Genomic DNA, 24,590 nt, shown 5'->3' on the forward strand with positions numbered 1-24,590 from the left:
CAATACAGTTATTTGTTTACTGGCTAAAAACTCCCTCACAGACAGTGCCGTGTGAGCTGGTGCATTGTCGTGATGGAAGAGCCATGAATTGTTGGCAAAAAGTTCAGATTATCTAACTTTTTCACGCAGGCTTTTCAGCACTTCCAAATAGTAAACTTGGTTAACTGTCCAGTTGGTACAAATTCATAATGAATAATCCCTCTGATAGCCAAAACATCGTCGCAACAAGTTCACAAACTTAATTGTCAGACCTCATATATTGAGTACTACAATTTTAATAGTTTTTTCCTTTCTTAAAATGTGTATACATTTTTTTCCAGCACCCTCAGTATATATTTTGCCAGTAAGCCACTGGTGGTATGTAGTGGTTCCTGAATGTAATTTCAGTTTTCTTTACTGATAATTAGTGAATGTGAGCACCTTTTCATATGATTAATGGCCACTTAAATATCTTCTTTTGTGAAATACTGTTTAAGTCTTTTGCCTGTTTTTCTACTGGTTTTTCTACTTTTTTCTTACTGATTTGTAGAAAGTCTTGTCTTTAGTGGACTATATATATATTGCAAAATTTTTCTGTCATTCTGTGGCTTGCATTTTTACCTTCGTAACCAGATAACCAGATAAGAAATTTCGATAAACAGAAGTTCTTAATTTTAGCACAGTTTAATCCTTTTGTGAACAGCAGTTTTTTCTGTCCTATTTAAGCAATTGTTGCTTACCTCAAGGTTGCTTTTCCAGCATTTAGATCTACAATCCTTTTGGGATTTTTGATTTGTGTATTTTGTGTTAGATAGGGTCAAGATGCATCTTATACACTGTTGTAATTACTGTAACTTTATAATAAGGCTTTATAATAAGTATAGTAAGTCAGGTAGTATAAGTCTTCCAATTTGTTCTTTAAGGTGATCTTGGCCCTTCTAGCTCCTTTTCATTTCCATATGCATTTTGAAATTGGCTTATCAATTTTACACACACACACACACACACACACACACACACAAACACACACACACCCTACTGGAATTTTTATTGTGATTGCTTTGAATCTATAGATTACTTTGGGGGAGAATTAACATTTTTATGATACTGAACTTTCTAATCCATGAACATGGTATACCCTCCATTTATTTAGAACTTTAATTTTTCCGAGTCTTCATAGTTTTCAGTGAGGTTTATACACATCTTTTGTTAGATTTTTACGTAGGTATCTTTTTTGTCTTATTGTAAGTTGTATTTATTAATTGCATTTAATCTTTGTTTGTTGCTAGTATATAGGAATATAATTAGTTTTTGTATGTGGACAATGTATCTCACAACCTTTTAATGTGCTTCTAAATTTTAATAATTTGACAAAAATTCTTCTAATTCTTGGTTTTATCCCTGACATCACCCTACTATAATCTAATACATCAACACTATTTTGTATAAAACCTATTAGATTTTCTTGAGTGCTATATTGCATTTGGATTAAAAGTCAAATATTTGATATTCAATTAATGTGTTATAAAGGTTGACTTTATTATCTACCAGTTGTAGTCCAAATATTTTATTAAACACAATTTCATATATATATATGCATATATGTATATGCATATATATATATACACACACACAATTAGAGAAACCAGACCCATAAAGATGCTAGTTCTTACCATGAGTTTTCTTCTGGAAATAATTTTAGCATAACCCTGTATTATAATGTGTTAATTAAAGCAGTTTTAAAAACTATAATCTGATTTATGAAAGTTGTGCTTTTCAGAAATACTTATTTTTCTTTAATTTATTATTAAATTTTCAAGCATTTATAAAGTACCTGTTGTGTACTTAACTACTCAAAGAGCTTAGCGTTCAACAAGAGTAGGAGTGGGGGTTCAGAAGCAGATACATAGTTATAGTAGAGTGATACTAATCTGATTATAGTATGCTCTGGATGATATAGGAGCAAACAAAAGGGTCATCTAACCCATACTGGAGGAGGACCCTATGCTAAATATTAAAAGTGCAATTGGAATGTGATTGCTGAATACAGTATATATACTTTATATAAACCTTTTCTTTTTGCCTAGGTCCCTATGAACAGATTTCTTGAAAGTTATTTTAAATCTACCTCTGTTGCTTTCTTTTCACTGATTAGTGAACATGAGTTGATATCTCATTATATTGAGGTATATGTATCTCAGTATATTCATTGTATTAGTATTTGGGTTTTTAAGGAAAATAACATTTGTTTTTTCATATCATAAATGTAAGACATGTTTACTTGTTAAAATAAAAAATTTTTAAAAATCACATAAAATATTAAAATGAACACATATAGAAAGACAAACAAATTCAGACTGGAAAAGAACATGCCAAGGTAATGAATAGTTCTTTCTTGAGACAAATAAATGACTTATATTTCAAAATTCAAAATTTATGCAATGAACTGTGTTATTTCCTATTATTTGATTATAATGTAATGTATTTAACAGACGTCCTGTATTAGAACATTAAATTGTGATATAATCTAATCTGAATCTTGGTTTAAGAGTGTTCCTTGGACAAGATTCCATGTGTTTATTTTAATACAAATTATAAATCACTATAGTTTTTTTGGCAGAAATATTATTAGACCTTGCATGTCCAAAGACTGACTTTATTTAACTTTATGTTGTTCAGAACTTTGTATTAGTTAGGTTCACACATCAGAATCATGTTAGGTTCAGACCCAAATTTTGAGTATTTGGAAATGTTTTAAGGAAAGGCCATTATTCCGTGTATTTTTTAAAAAGTCACTTCGGAAAGTTAAGGGATGTGTGTATCTGTGTGTCTGTATGTGTGTGTGTGTGTTTGTGTGTGTGTGTGTCCCCATCTGATATCCTCCACCCCCCCCGCCCCCGCTGCTAAGTCGTTGAGGGAAAGTAGAGTGGGTCTCCAGGGACCCGAGTGCCTTCTCTCTTGTTGTTACACCATTTTCTGCTCTTGAGCCTTGCAGCTCAAAGTATGATTCCCAGAAACAGCAGCCACATCATATGAGAGCTTGTTAAAAACACAGAATCTCAGGCCAAACCCAGACCTATTGAATCAAAGTCTACATTTTCACAAGACTCCAGGTGTTTCATGTGCACATAAAGAATTGTCTATGGTTAATCTTAACCTGTCTACTCAAAGATGGCTTATCACCCTGTATTCTTACGCCATCCAGTAAGATGGGGGAAAGAGGAAGCAGAGGGCATGCAGATTTGTTTTAAGGGCGTGAACTGGAAGCTGCCCCCATCACTTTCACTCAGATCTCATCAGTCAAGTTTGTCATATAGCCACACCTATTAGTAGTGACAGGGGAAGCAGGAAATGTAATATATTAATATTTAGTTATGTGGGTATGTGCCCAGTTATACTTGGCAGGCTCTGTTACTAAAAGGAAGAAGAGAAGAATGGATATGAGGGTAATCTAGCAGTGATACTTTTGCTGGATATGGAATTCTAGGTTGCAGATCCTTTTTAAAACCGCAGAGTTTTGAATATATTGTTACTCTGTCTTTTACCTTCTGTGTTGTTGGAAACTCCAGTGCCATTCAGACTCTCGATCCCTGTATATATATAACTTGTTTTTCTTCCTTGCTTTTAAAATCTTTTCTTCTTTTTACACTTCCGTTTTACATATCTATAACAATTACGTACATATGTGGGTCTTATTTAATTTATTGTGCTGAATATTGAGCTGTAAGGCAGGGAGTTTCAGTTAGAAAACACTTATCCTTAAGTTCTATAAAATGTTCTTGTTTATTTGATATTTTTTCTCTTGCATTTTCTTTACCTTTATCTGGACTTTCATTTTTCAACTTAGTCTTTCAACCTTTTTTATTTTTTATTTCTGCTTTAACGTATATTTTCGAGTTTTCATCTGAATATTCTTTTATGTAATGTTGCTTATATTTTATGGATGCAATAACATCTCTTTGTGATAATATAGTTGTCTAATGTTCTTTTCTCCTTTGTGCATTGTCTGTTTCCTCTAAGCTATTTTGGTCTCTCCTTATTAGAGACTCTTCTTAAATATGGTGATTCTCAACAATTTATTGACATTTAAGCATAAAGCACCAAAACATTGAAAGATCTGCCTGTGGAGGCAGATCCTCGCTTATAAGAAGATTAGATAGGGAACAAGCCATTTTTTGTGGTCTCCCTAAATTTCGGTATCTATAGATCTTTTCTCTTGGGCTTTCCCAAAAGTTGAGCAAGGTATCTTAATAAAGCAAAACCTCGTTTAGTGTGTACTGAGGTAAGGGAGTCTTCTGCCTTTACAGAATCTTAGTAGTGTCTCAGAGTGGGGAAGGACATTTACAGGGTTTTGGGGGCCTAGTTCAATGGATCTCTTTCACTGCAGAGGCCTGATTGGGATAAGGCAAAGATAACGGCAATAGACAAGAGGTTCAAATTGAATCTTAAAGAGTAGAGTTTTTGATAAGCTTAATTGAGTGACTTCTTGTCCTTAGAAGAGGGTAATGAGTAGTTTATTTTTTGGGTAAATGTATTTTAGGGACATTCCTGAAACAAACAAGGTTATTTGTAAGTTCATCTTCCTGGGCAAGTGTTCCTGGAATAATAAAGTCATATTAAGTCAAATAGTAAAGCCATGTTAATATCGACAGTGTGTGTTTTTAGATAGTTTGGGTTCTCAGCCCCCCCACCCCCCCGCCCGAGCATTACCATCTGGGAACATGATCAGTCCAGATCTTTATCACTGTATGAGGTCTCAGGAGGAAATAAGCTGTGGGGCTGTGGGGGGAGGGGGCACGGGTCACTTCAACCTTTGTAAGAATCCGAGTTTCCTTTATCGCATGGTCATTTGTTGGACCATTTGATTGGGCAGCGGCCGCGTGCAGCATTTAATCCTCTGGAGGTCACACACTTAAAGCACTACAACACAGACAAATACTAAAAAGGATTATGATTAGAGTCTGCAGTCCACTTAAAATTAAAAAAATATTAAATTATAGTTGACATACAATATTACACTACTTTCGTAATACAACACAGTGATTCAACATTTATAGGCTTTGCGAAGTAATCACCACGAAAAGTCTAGTAACCATGTGTCACCATGCATAGTTATTACGATATTAACAACGATAGCCCCTACACTCTACATCTCTGTGACTTACTTTATAACTGGAAGTTTGTGCTTCTCGATCCCCTTATCCTTTGCCACCCATCCCCCTACTCCCTTCCTCCGGCTTGTTTTCTGAATCTGTGAGTTTGTTTCTGTTTTGTTTGTTCATTTGTTTTTTAGATTCTGCATGTAAGTTAAATTATACAGTATTTGTCTTTCTCTGTCTGACTTACTTTGTTTAGTATAATACTCTCTAGGCCCATCCTACATTCACTTCTAATCCGGGAGCCAGGAGTGCCAAAATTAAGCCAAGAAAATAGATCCCACTTTATTCAAAAAGCCCACAAAACCAGATGTGGGGTTATTGGCAAAGTAACAATTTTATGACTATTTTCTTTGCTTCTCTAGTCTTTTTAGTAGTAGTAAAGATCCCAGAGATGATTGAAGGGTGGTAAGCATGACATTCCCCCATTAGACCAATATTATATCTAAAGTGACTCGTTTCTGAACTACAACCTATCTGTTTTCACAGGCCTCTTAGTCGAAGCATTCTTTGGTCTTGTTTGCGTTGTCTAGTTCCCTTGCTGTTCTCTGACGTCAGTATGTAGGATTCTTTATACTTAATGGGCCTCTTGTTAAAGCTGGAAGTGAAGAAGCGTGATGTGAGAAGGAAGCAATTCAGAATCTTTCTGAGTGGTTAGGGAGTTAGATTCTCAGATGGTTTCCCAGGAGGGAAGCTGGTGGGCCTACGTGGGCTCTGGGTGATATCAGAAATGCCCCAAAGGAGGCATCCGTTTACCAAGGTTACAATCCCTGACTAGTTGGCAAGTAGTAGCCAATAGACTTTTATGCCACAAATTTAATATCAGTCTTTAGGAGCCACCTGGTGAGCTGTTGGGACCAAATACCCCTGTTGGAGTTGTCTAAGAGTATTGTAAGATTTTGATGTCACCTGTCAAGAGTGATCCAGTGGCAAGTGATGAAATTTGTAGTGGCAATATCATAAGGTAGCTCTAAAGCAGAAGAGCTTGGACCTGAATGTAAGTAGTCTGTCTTCACTGTGAGGTCTGTGAAAGGGAGACAGCCTCCACACATACACCTATTTTCTAGTCTTTTTCCAAGGCCTGTTCCTCCCATGAAAGATTCCTATGTATTGTTATGGTGGAGATAGCAACCTCTTTTCCTATGAACTATATGACGATGGCCTTTTGTGGGACTTGGCATTTAAAAAGTTACTTACCACCTGAATCCAGTTGCGCAGAACACAAATTGATTCATTACAAGGATCTAGTACTAAGGGAAGCTGGGTAACTCCCAAAGGAAAATATGTATAAACCCAATAGTCAGTGCTATGTACTGAATGTTTGTGTCCCCCCAAATACATAGGTTGAGACCTAATTGCCAATGTGTTGGTATTTGGAGGTGGGTCCTTTGGGAGGGCAGGCCCTCATGGATGGGGTTAGTGTCCTTATAAGAGACCCCACAGAGCTCCCTCGCTCCCCCTCCCCCCCCCCACCAGCTGTGAGGACACAGCAGCCAGACAGCTGTCTATGAACCAGGCCCTCAGCAAACACCGAATCTGCCAGCTTGGTCTTGGACTTCCAGCCTCCAGAACTGGGAGAAATAAATTTCTGTTGTTTATAAGTCACCCAATCTATGGTATTTTTTGTTACAGTAACCTAAATAGACTAAAACAGTGTGATTGTATGCTTTAGCCAAGCCTGAGTACACTTTAGCCAGGTATTGGGCTCATACCAGGGAGTGGCTGACAATGGAAAAAACAGTTTTAAGACTAGGGGCCTTAGAGGTGATATAGTTAAAGGTAATCTTCAAAGCAAAAGAGGAAAGAAGATAGGAAAATAAAGAACAGAATAGTAGAGATTAAAGCATGATGATCACTAGTCTTGTTCCGGAGGTCTTTAGTTGGAGCACTCTCTTTCCAAAGACCTGCTTCTAGAAGATTCCTGCGAACCTTCAGCTTGAGGTCTGATTGGAAAGTCTTTCAGTGACTCAAGGCTGACTTAATGCTTTTTTCGTTGAGAGACATGATTCCAAGCTGTTCCACTGCCATACTAGTTGTTAACAGTAGATACGTTCTTTCCATCAGATTCAAGGACTGTCTTCTGTGTCTTCCAAATGTCTCCAGATTTTAGTCATACAGAAGTTGTTGAAGAGCATGTTGAGAAAAGGCTGCTTGTACCTGTTGGTGGTGAGCCTGGGTATGGTGCATGGGTTCCTGGCAGGCGAATGGCCGTGCCTGCCATCAGTAGTGGAGTCTAGTGTTGGAGCTAGCATTCCTGAATGTATGGGGTGTCCTGTGCTGACTCGTCACTGAGCCCCGGAAGGAACTGATCTCGTCGTCATTAAAGACAATGGCAGTAGCTTAGGCCACAGAATTTCTAAGACCTTTGCTAATATTCGTTTTAGAATTCCCTTTGTTCTTTTTACCTGTCTTGAAGATGAGTGATGATGTGGGCAGTGAAGTTTCTGAGTAAGTGGGAGGGCTTTGCAAAGCTCTTGAATAAGAGCTTCAGCAAAATGGGTACCCCCTCGTCAGAGAGAGAGGTTAGAATTCCTCAGGCTGGGAACACAAAATTGAGTATGTTTTTGGCTACTGTTTGAGCTGCAGATTTCCAACAAGGAAAGGCTTTAAGTCGACCCCAAGAATAAGCAAATGACAACCAGGACACATTGAAAACCCTTTGGAAAAACGTTTGGACATGTTTAAAGGAAACTTGTGGTTTGGACTCTTGTCCTTGCTTCACTTTCACTGTTTTACCCAAGGATTATCTGGTGAGATGAGACACCGACCACAACACTCTCAGCAATTTCAGTAAAGCTTCCCAAGGACTGAGTTCACTAACCGCTTTCTTCTTGTTTCATTGGAGGACCTCTGATGCCACACAGAGACTCCCGAGAGCACCGGAGTTAACTTAGTAATGTTACCGCACTCAGGTTTCTCCTACGCCCCCCTTCCAACCCTGGACAGTCCCGGGCATTCTCTAATACCTTTTTAAACCTCTTTAAAGATTTGGTCTTTTCTTATCCTGAGGGCTCGGATCTTAGTAAGTGAGGGGACACGACGTCTGCTATACGGGTCAGCTAGGGCGTTTTCTTTAACTTGCATGTTCTCTCTCTTTTCTAAGTGGGCTTCTGTCTTTATAATAGTTACCTCTTTAGGAAGCACTACTGTTGAAATCAAGAGCCCTCATTGTTTCTGGAGCATTCCAAAATTATGGACTACCCCAAAAGCTGATCCACTCTCAGTTTGTGTATATTAACCCTTTTCTCTCTGGCTAACTGGCAAACTCGGGTGAGTGCATTGAGTTCTGCCATCTGGGCATACTCTAGAAAGGGGTCGTTCTGGGGGTAAGTTGAGATCTGGTCCAGCATATCCTGCTTCATATTTTCTTGTTTCGGTCTTAAGATATGACCCATCAAAAAGGAAAGGTATGTCTGAATTTACAATAGCAGTTTATGGTAAGTCTATTCAGGGCACAGTTTGCCTGTAGTGACTTGTTTCCCCCTTTTGGGGGGAATAGAAGAGTAGCACGTATCAGCCAACTTGTCCTGTAAAGGACCAGTAGTAAATGTTTTAGGCTTAGTGGGCCACATAACAGTCTGTTGTGTATTCTTTTTTTTAAAAAAACAGTCCTTTAAAAATATAAAAACCATTCTTAGCTCATGGGCAGTGAAAAAACAGATTGTGGGCTGAATTTCGCCCATGGACCGTAGTTTGCTGATCCCTGAAGTACTGCACTACTGAATGGAAATGTGTGAGGGGTAAAGGAATAGGATTTTGTATGAGCTCAGTCTCCTTGCTGAGACATGTTCTGTTTTTTCAGCGAGCAACAAAGATTGTACAGCATGCAGGCCCTGTCAGCCAAAGGACAGAATCCTTTCACTTCTGTGGCTATTCTTAGACTGGGGCAAGAGAAACTTCGATGTCTCTAGATTTCTGCCGATTCTCATGAAGTTAACTCAGAACACAAAGGGATTGTTCAGATCTCTCATGGGTCAATAAGTAGGAAAGTTTACGATCATTAGGTAATAACCTCAGTAGGAAGTTGCAGAAGATCTGTTCCTGGTTGGGTTCCCAGGGAAGAGGTTTGGTTGTTGAGGACTTGGTGAAATCATTTAATAATCATACAATTAAAGAAAAATGGGAGCCCATTGCCTGCAATAGTCAGTGAGATCTAGGACTCTTTGTAATTGTCTCTTAGTTACGTGCCTTGGAGTTTTGAACTATCTGTAATCATGTCAGTAGTAAGGGATTTACCTCTGTGGGGTAAACCATGTACACTTTCATGAGGTTGTAACTTCTCTGTGGAAATCTTACGTCCTTTCTGAGCTAAAATAGAAAAGCGTAATCAGCCTTATAGCTAATCGTGAACTTCCCTGAGCTACTACTGGTTGAGGACTTTTTGAAAAATTGGAGCAGCCTCAGTCAACTCCAGTGGCCTAACAGTCCAGATGTATTGGTGACTTTCCCAAGGCAAGTAAGTATCGACTATTTTGATCTTAAAAAACACTACAGAGAGACGCAGATCTACAAGTGTGATACATGTTGCTTCAGGAGGCTGCGAAGACAAAATAATATTTTGGTTTGGTTCTATGGGAAAGTGAAGTGGGAGGAGAGATAAATTTTTATGGCCCTGAGATCCTGAATAAATCTATATCCCTTTCCTGTGTGTGTGTGTTTTAATTACAAAGATGGGGAGTATTTCAAGGATTACTTTGAGGTATGAGTCCTTTTTCTTTAAGGATTTCAACTGTTGCTTTTAGTCCTTTTCGCTTCTGCTTTAGAGAGTATTGTCCAGATTTGAGTAGATGTTTGGATGGGTCATTCTGAATCTCAATCGTTCATTAGAGCTGATGGTCTGTCTAGGTCTTATTTTCAGGGAAACGGTAGCCATTTCAGTCTTGAGTACTTACAATACTACTTGGCATGTAACACATGAACATTTAAGAATATTCAGTTGTATTCATATGCCTGCTGTAATAGTGCTTTTAAGAGGAAAAATGGGGGCAAGTAGAAATAAATTAGTCAGCTATTTGAAAAAGCGGGAAAGGCCAACCATTTGGGAGAAAAGTAGTGTACGTTAATTTCTGTTTTTAGTGTCACTCATTTCTTCTTGCATGACTATTAGGGAGAAAGGAATGATTAAAAATGACCAGTGTCAAAGTATGGTTCTTGAAATCAAGATGCAATCAGTATAAATTTAGAGAGGTGTGTTCAGAAAAAAGACACTTTGGAAGATGATTTAAGAAAGATTGATTGATAAGCAGTTTGCTTTGATGGAAAACCCCCACATTCAGTGATATCTGATTATGTTACTGTAATCTTGTAACAGAACAGACAGGAAAGGACCAAGAGTTTCTTTCTAACATCCAAAGTTAGAAATAATTTCTTTAAATTCTTCATAGCTGTTTCTCCAAACAAGGTAAAGATGAGTTTGAAGTATGAGAACTAAGACATTTAGCTTGAATTTCATCAGATAATGCAGATGATAGATATTCATTGCTATAAGAAGCTTTGCAGTCCTTGGAGCTCGGCATCTGGAGTGGCCCAGAAACTTGTAAGTAACTCCTGTTGGATCCCTTGTGCAGTGCTGTATCTCAGGGACTAAAACAGTGCCACGCTCCCGAATTGCCAGGAATTCCCCTCAAATCTTGAGGGAGTCGTTCTAATAATATTTTAAATAAACTTATGTCGGTAACCCAAAAATTAACTTGTGGATTTTGTTTGTCAGAATGATCAAAAGATCAGAACATGTTAATACGACAAAGGATTTTAAGCAGACTATATAGCGTGGCCAGGTAGAATGTGCTCTGTCATCAGAGTTTACCCAATTGAAATGAAAGGAAGTGTTTCAATTTGCTTTGATGCATTGTGATTTTATGTAAGATAATTAGGCATAATGAATGATAAAGGCCACCAGGAATGCACCTACAGTTAAACAAAGTTTATTTCCCTGCTGTAGCCTGGGAGAACACACACCTGGGCACTGTGAGGTGTCTCGGTAAGAGAAGTGTCAGGAGCTTCATAGGGTCTGGGCTAGGCTGCGGGATTCTCAGGAAAGACCGGGAAAGTAGTCTGGATCGGAGACTGTCATGAAATGGGGTTTGGTGATTGGGTATGTCAGCATTCTGTTCACGAGTAGGAGGGGACTCCTGGGTAAGAAAGCAGTAATCAATTACACAGGGCCATTTAGTCATTTTGCAGCTGTGGCATGGCCTTGGGCAAAATTTGATTTCCTGTTTTCCTTTCTCCTGGCCTTGCCACTCATCTGTGAAGGATACTGCAACCTGTTTGTCAGTGGGGCTTATTTTCACTTTCTCAGGCCCTCTTTTTGGCCAGAGTCAGCCTTTCAGGACATTGTTCTATGAAATCCAGATCTACTCTGTTGCCATAATTCCGTTGATCGTGAGACTATTCAGAAAACCTCATCTCTTGTTGGACTAACGTCGGTTCTCTTTGTATACTTTTTGTGGTTGTAAGGTTATTGAATCATCTGAAGCAAAAATGGCTGTGCACATTTAAGACTCGGGAGATGGCATCTGAGCACGCCAACACTGACATGCTGAGAGATTAACAGCGTTTTAATCTAGTTCTAAGCCAAGAGCTGAGGTCCCAAGTGTGGTTTTGTGTAGACAGAAACATTCCTAGGTTTGACATCATAAGGGCTGTCCGTTGTGTTTACTGTTTTTAGCTACTGTTTAAAGAGTTGCTTGGAAGTTGAGTGTGATTGCCTAGGAACTAGAGTGAGCTGAGGCACCTAAAAGAAAGTGGCTACAATCTCAACAATTGGTCTGTTTGCATAGTTTAGTGAAATCATGAGCAAATTGTAGCCAGGAATTGATTAGGGATGCAAAGAGCAGTACTATGGGGATAGTTGTTAAGGATAACAAGTATCTGTTAATAATTCAGAAATTTGAACCAGTAGAGAGAGGTAAGAAAAGAGTTTGGGGGAAAAAAATAGAGCTTGCAGATTAAAGCATGATAATCTTTGGTTCTGGCCACTGAGATCTTGTTCTGTGGGTCCTGGGAGGCAGTTTGTCACGCTGCTTGTTCCAGAGGTCTTGGGTAGAAGCTGTGTCATTCTCTAAAATCATCTGGAGGATTCTTAGGAATCTTCAGTTTGAGGTCTCTGGCTGTAACAGTCTTCCAGTAATTTGATGATGTGTTTTCAGTGTAACTGAGAGCTATGGATCCAAGGAGTTGTACGGCTGTTTTAGTTGTTAACAGAATATGGCAAGGTCATTTCCATGGGAGTTCAAGTTCAGTCTTTCCCTAGTGATGCTTCAAAAATAGCCAGTTACCTAATCTAAGAGCATGTAGAGCTGATTAAGTGTCTAGCGAGATAGCCGTTCATCAGTGAGAAGACTGAACAGCTCCGCAGTGTTATGTGAAGCAGAAATATTGGAATGGAAGAGAGTGGCTCCTGTACTGATGTATAGGGCACAGGAATGTACAAGGTGCGGCCAGTGACGACCCAGGGAGTTAGAAGGCCGTGAGGACTTGAGCAAACCTGCACGGCCCCTGGATTTCTACCATCAGTGACACTGTGCTTGTCCCCGATGAACAAGGATGTCAAAAACCCTAGAGACAGAAAGCCATTTGAAGCAGTTGTTTGTTGTACCAGTTTTTGTATATGAACATGAGTCTGCCTCTTCTTAAAGTACGTAATTACTGAACACACATACATTAATGTATTTGCTTTGCATATAACTAATCTATAAAGACTGCACTTCTTTTTTGATTTGTCAAATAAATCAATTTGGAGAGAACAGAGTTTTCACATTAGGAAATCCAAAGATATTTTAGATATCAAAGACGACTCGTCACTTTTATTTTGATCTTGGAACCTAAATTCATAAAAGGCAAAATCAAGAAGAGTTTTAAATGATATAATATATGACCCTTAGTCATGGTATCCAAAGGTAAGATATAGTTCCAGGCAATATTTGAAAATATAGCAATAAGAACAATAATTATTAGGACCTTTTATCATTTTAAATTAATAAATTTTATTAAAAATGATTTAAAATATCACTAAGGTCCAATAATACGTATTTAAGAGTATTCTTTCCCTAGTTGGAAATATTAAAATCATTAAAAATGCCAAAAGTAACACACTAAAGCAAGTCACGTGGTTTAGTTCACATCTCTGCAGGGCTGGGGCCAAACTGATTTACTGTCTCGTATAGTCCCTAAGATTTCATTCTGAAATCCAGCATTCTCACAGACCTTTCCCCCTCGATAACTGTCATATGTCAGCATACGACAGTTGCGTATGATCTGCTTCCAAACTGTCACACAATGAAGAGAAGTAAATCTTAAATTTAACACATTGGCCTTTATGTAACTCACAGTTTTGACTACGTAACTAAGCACAGAGATTAGTTCAGCTGCTTATTTACTTTATTTTATTTTTCCCTTAAGAATGCCTTTTTCCACGAAGGAAGCAGGGTACTGATTTACATTCTGGTGCAAGCTCTTTCATCTGGCTGACTACTCCGTGACATTTTCCTGTCGTTGCAGCTGACGATGTAATCCTCTAGAACAGACTTACACAGAGCTTCAACTGCAGGGCACATCTGTTGACAATATAATACGATACTTCTTGATTGTATATAGTGCAGAGCCCGTCTAGAACTTCTAGCTTCCAAAACTGCTATTGAAAAGTCCCAAAGTCCTGATTCCTGATCCTTTCTCTTTTTTTAAAAAAAAATTATTTTTATTGAGATATAATTGACATATAACATTGTGTAAGTATAAGGTGTACAGTGTGTTGATTTGATAAATTTATATATTGTGAAATGATTACCACCTAGCGTTAGCTAACACCTCCATCGCATCACATAATTTTCATTTCTGTGGTGAGAACAATTATGATCTAGTCTCTTGGCAAGTTTATAATAAAGCGTTGTTGTCTATAATTACTATACTGTGCATTAAAACCCCAGACTTATCTACTGGTTTCAAATTTATACCCTTAAACATTTCCTCAATTGCCCCAACCCCCGACACCCCAGGCCCTGGTAACCATCCTACTCTGTGTTTTTACAAGTTTGACTTTTTCAGGTTCCACATATAAGCCATATCATACAGTATTTGTCTTTCCTGATTTATCTCACTTAGCGTAATGCTGTCAAGGTCCATTCATGTCACAGAGGGCAGGAGTTCCTTCTTTCTCATGGCTGACTAGTAGTTTTGATTCTAAGTAGCCTGTTAACCGGCCCCACTGGAAGCCTATATAGTCTACTTGTCTGTACTTTTCTAAAATGTCTAAATATTGTGTCTTGATGTGGGTCTATTTCCATTCATTTATGATGCAACTCAGTGGACCTTCCAGTTTTATAAATCCTGTCCTTCAGTTGGGGAAGTTTCCTTGAATTACTTTATACGTTTTCTTCCTCTCTCTGTTCTTTTTTTCTGGAACTCCTAATTATTTGTATATTGGATTTCACGGACTGGTTCTCTATTTTTCCAATTTTTCTTTCACATTTCTCTTCTTTTGTTTTATTGTTCTATTTTCTAGGATCTCTTTAACTTTATCTTTCATCCGGCCAATTCTAGTTCCAGAGGTATCTCATACTCTCTCATTTCTCTGCTTTGGGAGGATTTTGATGTGTAAATCAAATTGGTTCTCACGTTTCTTCACTGTTAGCTTCTGATTTCGTTTTCTTGGATTCTCTTAATCATTAGCTACTGTTTGTCCACTTCCTTTCTAGTTTCCAAATTTTTATGTTGTCTTTTCTCCAACTTTTCATCTTTACGGATTTATGTCTTAAAAAATTCCCTTTACCATAGTTTTAGAAGGATGTGATTTAGTTTAGGAAGGATATGAAGTTCGATATGTGTGTTCAGCACTCTATTTTCCCCAAACACTGCTCATTCTTCTTGAACCATTCCTCTACAGCCATTTTATATTTTCGTATTACTCCTCCCATCCGCTAGTGTTCACCATCCTCTTCTTTTTGCTCTTCTCATATAACGTGCTTTCTCTCAGCTTTTCTTTTCTTAAATGCTATTGTCATACGCATTTGTTTTGTACGCGTCTGAAGTGAAATACATATTTACACCCCTCTTTGGAGACGGTGACATAAAAGGCCCTTTCCCATCTTACCTCTGCCTCTTTCTAAAATCCTAGTGGTCCTCAGGGCTGTCAGCATATTTCAATGATATTAAACTGCTGCTGCTACTCTTTGCTATTCTCTGAGCATGGCAGACCCTGTCTGTGCATCTTTATTTTTGTCCACGCTGTTCCCACTTCCTGGGATGTCTCGTATAACTACTGATTTTTTTCTCCCTAACCCTTCCCTCCTTCCCTGACAAACTTCTGAAGTCTTAAGAATCTTCACTTAAGCAGATTCTTTCTGAAGTTTTCTTTCATCTTGCTTCAACCCTTCAAGGTATAGTTGGTCATCCCTTCTATGTGCAGTACTTAGAACACTATATTGCAATTATTTATTTATATAAGGATCCTAAGTGAAACTAGGGAACAAATCTTTCATCTCCAGAGTGCCTTTTTACTAAAAAGTGATTGTGTAGCTGGGTGGGTAAATGTGCTTTATAAACCACAAACTACTGTTACATTTTGATGGCAATTGTATTAGGTGATTTTTAAGAGGAGGTTAACTTTTGATAATCGAACATCTTTTAAAAATGTTTTGTATATTCTCCCATTTCACCTGTACTTCTGGTAATTTACTTTTATAAATACAAATATGTAATTACTTAAGGATGTGGAGAGGACTGATAGCAGAATGGAATTTTTAGTTCATTGAGAAGGAATTTTTATATAGCAACTTGGTCATTTTTAAATGACAAAGTTGGGGGCTTGTTGTTAAGAAGGTGAATGGGTAAGTCTTGGGTCTAATTTATTTCCTTTCCCACCACTCTTTCTATGTAGGGCTTAAGTCCAGGACATCGTCCTCAAACAGTAGATAAAAGAAGAATCTGTTGTACTCCTGGGGTAACCGTCAGGTTAAATTAATACCAAAACAAGAATCTGTTATACTCCTGGGGTAACCATCAAGTTAAATTAGTACCACGTACGTGAAAGTGTCTAATAGTCTTATTCTGATCCCAGTTTCATTTTATTTTTGTGTCACCCTATTTAACTTTTTCTTTAAGTTTTTCAGAACTAATTCAGACTTAGTGAACATCGAGTACAGATATTCTTAGTGAATTTTTAATATAATGAGTGCCCATGGTACTTTCTTTACTAGAAAGTATATTATAAAGCTGATTGTCATAAAACAAATCTTTTTCCAGAAAAATAATGTTGTAGTTGGAATTTGTTTTCCTGACGAAGGATTAGGTATAAAATAGGGTGTAAAAGCAAAGATAAAGCTATGTAAGTTTTAATAATCATTTAAAATAACAAAGTATTAAATGACATTAAATGAATAGATTTTTATAAGGAGCTATTCATTTCAGTCAAACCTCACTCTATTCAGATCTCCAGCTCTACCATCTCTGCCCTCCTTTTAGCATATGACCTCATTTCCAACATCAAAGAGATATGAAAGCCATCAAAATGAGAACTCCCCGTTTTCTGCCTCTGAACAACTTTATTGCACCTATATCTATCCTTTCCTCTGCCTTCTTTCTTCTTATTACAATGGAAGAAGTATTTCTCTTTCTAGCCCCGAGTCTAATTTCTCCTCAGTGTTTCAGTCCTTGTTCTCTTAGTTTCTCTCTCTCTCTCTCTCTCTCTCTCTGTCTCTCTCTCACCAACAGCTCCTTTTCTCTGGGTTCCTCCTGTGAGTACTTAACATACTCAAGTCTCCTCCATCTTAAAAAAATTATTCTTTATGTATTACTCCAGCTGCTGTCTTATTTTCTCCCCTTCAAAGAATTACCTGCATTCTTCCTCTCAGTTTGCATGTTCCCCCTTCATTCCTTAGCTTTCTGCAATACCGACTCTGCGTCTACATCCTGTAACTGTTTTGCCTTGGCCGCTGTCCAGTAGTGATTTCGTCACTGCTAAGTTCAGTGGACTCGTCTCAGTCGGCCTCTTACCAGACCTCTCTGCAGTTTTTGATACTATTTACTTTCTGTCCTTTTGGAAAATCTTTTTCTTGCCGGTCCTTCTCTTTGGTCTCACCTCCTCTACTCGAGTGGCTCTGATTACTACATATACGCTCATTACAGTACATCAGTGTCTTCAGCTTTCTCTAGAGCTTTGACATGTTTATTCAACGTGCTATCCCCACTTACGTGTCTCGCAGGTACCCAGACTCAGCCTACCAAAATGGAACCGTCATCTTCCTGTTTCCGCACGTCTTCTCCTGCTATATTTCTTATTTATTTCAATGAATAATGTTGTCAATAATCTGTTGCCCGAGGCAGAAATCATTATCTTTGACTCCTTCTTCTTCTTCCCAACATTCAGTCACCAAGTACTATTGGTTCTACTTCACGTCTCTCAGTACATGCATTCTCTAGACCCCCACCATTCGGCCGCAGCCACCACCGTCACCGAGTAATTTTAACACTTTTAACTGGTCTCTCTGCCTCCTGTGCTTACCCCTCCCTCCCCCAAACATTCAAAAGGCAGCCAAAGATATTTTCCCCAAGTAAGATACAATTCATATTCTTTCGTTAAAAAATCTTTCATGGAGTGCTTCCTGTTGTTCCTCGAGTAATAAGACTTTCATTTTCTGGTGCAAATTATATCCCCAGCCTCGTCTCCAGTTGTTTACTCAGTTGTTTACTTTTTTCCTTCAAATTCTTTCCTCTCACCTCAGGTGCCTTCACACTGTTTCCCCTCTTAACTGCCCCTCTCTCTCTCTCTCTCTCTCTCTCTCTCTCTCTCTCTCTCTCCCTCCCTCCCCCACCTCCATTTCTCCCTCCCTCCATCCCTTTCTCCCTCCCTCCATCCTTCCCCCATACATCAGCGGTTCTCAAAGTGTGGTCTGGGAATCCCTAGGTGGGTGCCTTTCACAGCATCTGCAAGGTCAACACTCTTTTCATAATAGTGCTATGAGATGATTTGCCTTTTTCACTCATGAGTGTGCGGCAGATTTTTCCCTAAGAGGATATAATGTGGTGATGGCATTGCTGTGGTGGTGAATGGTTATGTGCTTTTAAATTCTCTTTTCTAAAGTTTGCAGTTTTGAATTCTAATAGGGTAAATACCGATACACAAAGCTCTTCAGGGTCCTCAGTAATAACCATGGGAGTATAGGGGTCCTGAGTCTGAGAAGTTTGAGAACTGCCACGTGGGCCTCAGTTAGATGGTATCACTTCTGAGAAGTGTGCTTGGGTCCTCCCCCAGAGTAACTTTAGGGTGAGCTTCTCTGTGGTTACCTATCAGAGTATTTATCATACTGTGTTGTGGTACATCAGTTATTTATCTGTCTAGACACAGAGAGCTCAAAAGAAGGAAGTCCGTTGTATTCCTAGTACCTAGCACAGTTCTGGGTACATAGTAAATGCTTAATAAGCGCTTGTTGAGCAGATCTCTTTGAAGGTATTCATGGGTATGAGTCCTGTGACACATTTTGAATTATAACCATTTTGTACTTTAGTGATGCATTCATTTTTTTTGACCCACTAATATGTGAATGGGTTTTAGAAAGCACGTGTCATGTTATGTGTGCACCATCACATGCATACGTAGAGAGAAAGTGTATATGTATTAGAGCAGAAAGAACCTGTTACTGGAAGTCAGAAGCTCTATTTCTGAATCTTCCGCAAATAACCGTGGAGCCTTGGGCAAGTCTTTTTATTCCTGTGAATCTAACATCTCTCATCAAATAATGGGATTGGACTAGATTATCTAAAATGTTTATCCTGTATTACATTCTGAATATATGTGAGATATGTCAAATGTATATTAAATGTGTGATTTATATTTATGTTTTTTATTAAAATGCACATAAATTTAGATTTATCTATTATTAAAATAACTTTGTTTTTACAGGAAAGATGATAAAGACTATGCTTTAAAACAAATAGAAGGAACTGGGATCTCTATGTCGGCATGTAGAGAAATAGCAGTAAGTGGAGCTCTTTTTATCATCATTATTATCAACTGACTTAAGAGTGACAACTGTGTAGGTCTCTGAATTGTATTTGTCATATATACACATTAATTGAAAGTTAATGAATATTTTTCATATCAACTATCTGTAGAAAATTACTAGTTTTTTAAAAGAAAAGTAAAGGTGGTATGTAGATCTAGTAAAAGTTTCTATATAAATTCATTTATTTGAGATTAAGTCTATCTCAGTTGCTTATATAAATATATTTTTTTCCAATAAATGTCACTAGTTAATTATTTATTATAGTTATTATTTCGTTGAGTACAATACAAATGGTGTGTTAGTTCATACAAAATTAATACTTCTATTTTAATGAAACAAAATTAATGTTACTTATATGAACTTAAAATGAGATTGTGTTACTTGATTTTCATTGTATCTGTGTTCATTTGAGTATGTAAAAATATATGCCTTTTTGTTTTGGAAGCATAGCTTTCCATATGGTATTAGAATCTCATTTTGTTTTCAAAGGAAGATATTCTTCATGTTAATCCATTAGTAAATAATTATTCATACGATTAAACTGAGTATTACTTCATGATATTTTATTTCAGTTTTTACTGTTGTAAAACTATGGGTCCAAATTTGTCTTTTCAGGCTTTGAACAGAATATTCTAGAATAATTACTATAATCTTTCTGTTTGGGGCTTCCAGCCCTTCTGTTTACCCGTAGATATAGGTTATTGTGACTTGGTGGTATTAATTTAAATAATTTTACTCATTTAACAGATTCTATACCACAGGGTTTTCAACTAACAGTCATTTGTTGTGTAGCATGTTGACAGGAACTAAAGTACGTAAAAGTAAAGAAACAGAACAAGTCAGAGTCCTTGGCCTTAAGTATTTACATGCTGATGAGTAAAGAGACTCATAAATCGTAAAATAATAGCAGTGTGCCAAGCACTATGGTAGAAGTGTGTCGAGAATGTTAGAAGGATAAACATCTAAACTAGAGAATCAAGGAGGGTTCTAGGTTTTGGAGGACTTGTAAGAATTACCAACATGAGGGAAGAATAGGGATGAGACAGAGGGCATTCTTAACCAAATGTATGCTGTGTTGGAAATCGTATTTCATTTAATTGTTAAATTTTCCATACTCTTGAATCTTGAGGCAAGATATCTGTACATTAACTGTAAGTGTTTCAACAGCTATTCTGTATGTTCTAGTCAGCTTTAAAAAATTAAAATCCATTGAATGACGGTCAGTGATGTTAGACATCATGATAGTGATTACCTTTGAGGGGATAGGGAGTGGCAAGAAGGGGAGACGGAGTTTTCAGAATGCTACTAATGTTTCTTCAGCTCGCTCCGGGCCTGGTTTTATGGAGTAATGTGTGAAAACTCACTGAGCTGTGCACTGATGGCTCAGTGATTTTCTCTATGTTTGTTATACTTCAGAAAGTTTTAAAAACAAAAACAAATTGGTTTTGGGAAGAGACATTCTTCTCTTTATGTTTATATTGATAACTAAATGCAGTTTAAGCACAAAAAGGAATATGGAAGCTTAGTTTTAATGTATTTGATTGTGGTGTTTCAACCTAAGGTGAACAGAAACTTTTAATTTTGATGAAGTCTAATTTATACATTTTTTCACTTTATGACTGCTGTTTTCTGTGTCTGGCTGAAATCTTTATCGACCCACTGATTGTGAAGATACTTCTCTAAGTTTTCTCCAAAAGCTTTACAGTTTTAGCTTTCCTTTATAGTCTTTGATTAGATTTTGTTTGTGGAATGATGTAGAGTTTGGAGGCTCTCCTTTCATCCCATATGAATGTACAATTGTTCTACCATCATTTTTTGAAAAGATTCTTCCTGATTGAATTCCTTTGGCCTTTTCCTAAAAACGAAATGGTTTCTTAAGTGTGGGACTATTTCCAGGCTCTATTTTGTTCCATTGATCCCTTTGTCTATTCTTATGCCAATACTAGATTAATCTAGTGTTACAGCAAGACTTGAAGTAAGATGGTGTAAGTCTACCATCTTTATTCTTTTGTTTCAGGATCGTTTGGGCTGTTTTAGGTCCTTTGCATTATTATATAAATTTTGTAATCATCTAGTCAATTTCTAATTCTAAAAAATGCCTACTGTGATTATCTTTTGGATCAGTTCAGAGAGAATTGACATCTTAATAATGTTGAAACTTCCAAATCATGAATCTAGTCCAATTTTTAAGGTTTACTTTCATTTCTCTCAACTATGTTTTATGGTTTTTAGTATAGATGTTTTGCAGACTTTTTATTAAATTCAGTCCTAAGTACTTCATGTTTTCTGATACTGTTGTACATGGAATTATTTTAAAATTTTTATTTTCCATTTGTTTGCTTCTGTAATCAGGAATAGAATTGATTTTTTTAATATTGTACATATGTATATTATATATGTCTTATATGTCTAAATTCACTGGTAAGTTTTTGGTGATATCTTGGGATTTTCTATATAAGTAATTATGTCACCTATGAATAAAAATAGTTTTACTTCTTTCCATCTTTATGCTTTTAATGTTTTTCTTTCCTTACTGCACTGGCCACGGCCTTTTTGTTCAATGTTGAATAGTAGTGAGAGCGGACATCTTTGACTTATTCCCAGTCTTGAGGGAAAGTGTTTTCAGTGTTTCACCATTAAGTAAAATGCTAGTTGTAGTTATTTTTAAAGATGCTAAGAGTCAGACTTAGGATGTTTCCTTCTATTTTTTCATAAATGGTGTTGAATTTTATCAAATGCTTTTTGTGTTCTTAAAGAGTTTAGGTCTATGAGTTTGAAGGATGTTAGTCTATATTTATCTTTCTTGTGATGCCACTGTCTTTGGTATCAAAGTTGTGCTATCTTGATGAAACAAGTTACAGAGCATGTCTTCATTCTCTATTTTCTGACAGTTTCTATATGATTGGTAGTTATTCTTCCCTAAATGTTTGATATTATCACCAATCAGTATTATTTTCTTAATAGATACAGAGCTACTCAGATTTTATATTTCATCTTGTGTTTGATAAATTGTATTTTTATGTAATTTGTCCATTTGATTTAGTTGTTGAATTTATTAGCACCAAGTTGTTCATAATAGCCCTTATTATCTTTTTACATCTGTGGCTTCTGTAGTGATGTCCCTATTTCATTACAGATCTGGTAATTTCTGTCTATGTCATTGATTTTTGCTCGGATCTTTATTTTTTTCTTTCCTTGTACTTACTATTTGGCTTACTTTTCGTTTTTATTTTCTTAAGCTGGAACCTTAGGTGATGGATTTTTAAACTATTCTTTTCTAATATAAGCAATGAAAACTGTAAATTTCCCTTTAAGCTGTGTTTTACTTGCATTCCACACATTTTGTTATTATTTTCATTATTTAGTACAAAATATTTCAAATTTTCTTTGTGATTTTTGTTCTTATTCATGAATTATTTAGAAATGTATTAATTTTTAAATATGTGAGGCTTTCTAGATAATTTATTATTGTTGATTATTCATTTCATTGCAGTCAGAGAAAAGAGACCCTATATTTTAGAGATATGTACTGAAATATTTATAGGAGAAATCATATATTGCCTGGGATTTACTTCAAAATAATCCAGAATAAGGTGGGAGGAGTGGGTATGAATATAGATAAAACAAGATAGGCCGTGAATTGACAACGAATGGTATTTCGGGGTTTCTCTTACTGTTTTATTTACTTTTGAAAATATTTTCATAATGAAAAAGAAAAAAAAAATCCCATCTCCTGGCAAGTCTCTCTCCTTTCCATTTATGAAATCTTTCTCTGAGAAGTCCTGTTTCCCCACCACTCACATCTGTTATTCTCTCATGGTCTGTACCCAGTTTCTTTCAGAGCACTTACTATAAATTATAATTACAAGGAGTTTCTTTTTATGTGTTTATTTGTTTACTTATTTTCTATTTGTGGTTTCTACCCCCATTACACTGTAAACATTTCTTCACCAGGGTATACTAGCCTGGCATGTAGTATTTGCTCAGTAAATAATTGTAAAAGAATGGAAGGAAGGAAAGAATTCTGAGAATTTCTGCCAAAGTTAAGAGCATTGCATATCTTCCTCCTCACTGCATTGTAAGTGGTTTGTTTTGTATTTCTAAAATTTCCTGTGAGCTGGAATTCTTTAGCTTACTGATTTTCAAGCCGTGCTTCAGCGGTCCATCTGTGTTCCAAGAGGCTGCCTTGTAGTTGGGATTGGGAAGGTAGGGGATCAGAGGTAAAGTTCCAGACTATTTTTTTAAAGCTCACATCTACTTTAACCTAAGCCCCTCAGTTTTTCAAATTAACTTGCAAGGATTCGATTGAAGAAAAGGTTTCACAGCTTGTTGAAAAATTGAAATAAATTTTGGAATATTTTTCCTTATGCTTTTATAGTAACTTTAACTCAACTATTACACTTACAGCATAAATTTAGAATTTATTTTTTTGCTGTGTTCTAAAATTTTTAATATTAGAAATCAATGTCGTTTTGAGATATTATAGTTTTCTTATCTGTTTTCTCACCACCCCTGTCAGTGGTATTTGTTGACAAGATGTAATTTTAAATATTATTCACTTTTTATTTGTACTTTAAAAGTTCAGATTAAGTGCGATATTTTATGGCACAATTGGAATGAATTAAGTTTTAGATGAATGATGTATTAAAGCACTTGTATTTTTAGCAGTGATCTTAGTACTTAGGGAATTATAAGATTTTATTCCAAGTAGAATTGGAGAAACTTCAGTGGTTTCTGTGATGGAAGCCATTGCATGCATTTATTTAAACCTTTCCTTTAAATTTTTTTAACGCCAAATTTTCAAAGAGGCAAAAAGTAACTTATAAAATGTTAAGAAATAGGCACCCATATGCTATGAGCTCTGTATGGGGTGAAGAAATACTGAAGTTCTGTTCATCAGATATGAAAACTGGGGGGTGCTCCCCAGGGTCAGCCCCAACCTCACAGTATTACACGCAGTAGTTAAGGCCCCACCAGGTTACCTGAGCTCTCAGCCCGACTTTACCTCAACTGACTTGTGGGACCCAAAGTAAGGTACTCATGTAACTTCCTATTTTACTTAGCTCATTTGTAAAATACGAATAATAATAGTATCTCATCGGGTTATGGTGAGGAGCTCAGAACACTTCTTTGGGCACAATAATTCATTTATTCACATATTTGTGTACTCACCAAACACTTAATGAGTACCTGTCAGGTGCTGGGCAATGTGCTAGAAGCGAGCAGTGCGTGGTGAGCAAGACACAGTGTTTGCCATTGTCCGGTTCACAACCTAGTGGATACGTAACACATCTGTGTGTGGACTGTAGAGAACTAGTGCCCCAGGGTGCTAGGTCTCCCGAGGCATTGGTATTAGCTATAGAGTACTGGCCGTGTACTTGAAAAGTTAATTAAAAACATTTAAATCCTGATTCTAACCATTAACTAAGGATGTGACCTTGAGCAAATGATTTAA

General features: G+C 36.9%; 1 protein-coding gene across 3 annotated transcripts in view; it reads left to right on the plus strand.

Moving 5' to 3' along the window:
- The window catches only part of CDK8 (cyclin dependent kinase 8), a 102,697-nt gene that overhangs the window by 24,852 nt on the left and 53,255 nt on the right, over positions 1-24,590 (plus strand). For all 3 annotated transcript variants that reach the window (XM_033104844.1, XM_033104842.1, XM_033104841.1), the window contains exon 2: positions 19,033-19,108. In XM_033104844.1, the coding sequence (XP_032960735.1) occupies positions 19,033-19,108 (76 nt within the window). The remainder of the gene's footprint in view (positions 1-19,032; positions 19,109-24,590) is intronic.

This window comes from Rhinolophus ferrumequinum, chromosome 4 (genome assembly GCF_004115265.2).
Source record: "Rhinolophus ferrumequinum isolate MPI-CBG mRhiFer1 chromosome 4, mRhiFer1_v1.p, whole genome shotgun sequence".
NCBI lineage: Eukaryota > Metazoa > Chordata > Mammalia > Chiroptera > Rhinolophidae > Rhinolophus > Rhinolophus ferrumequinum.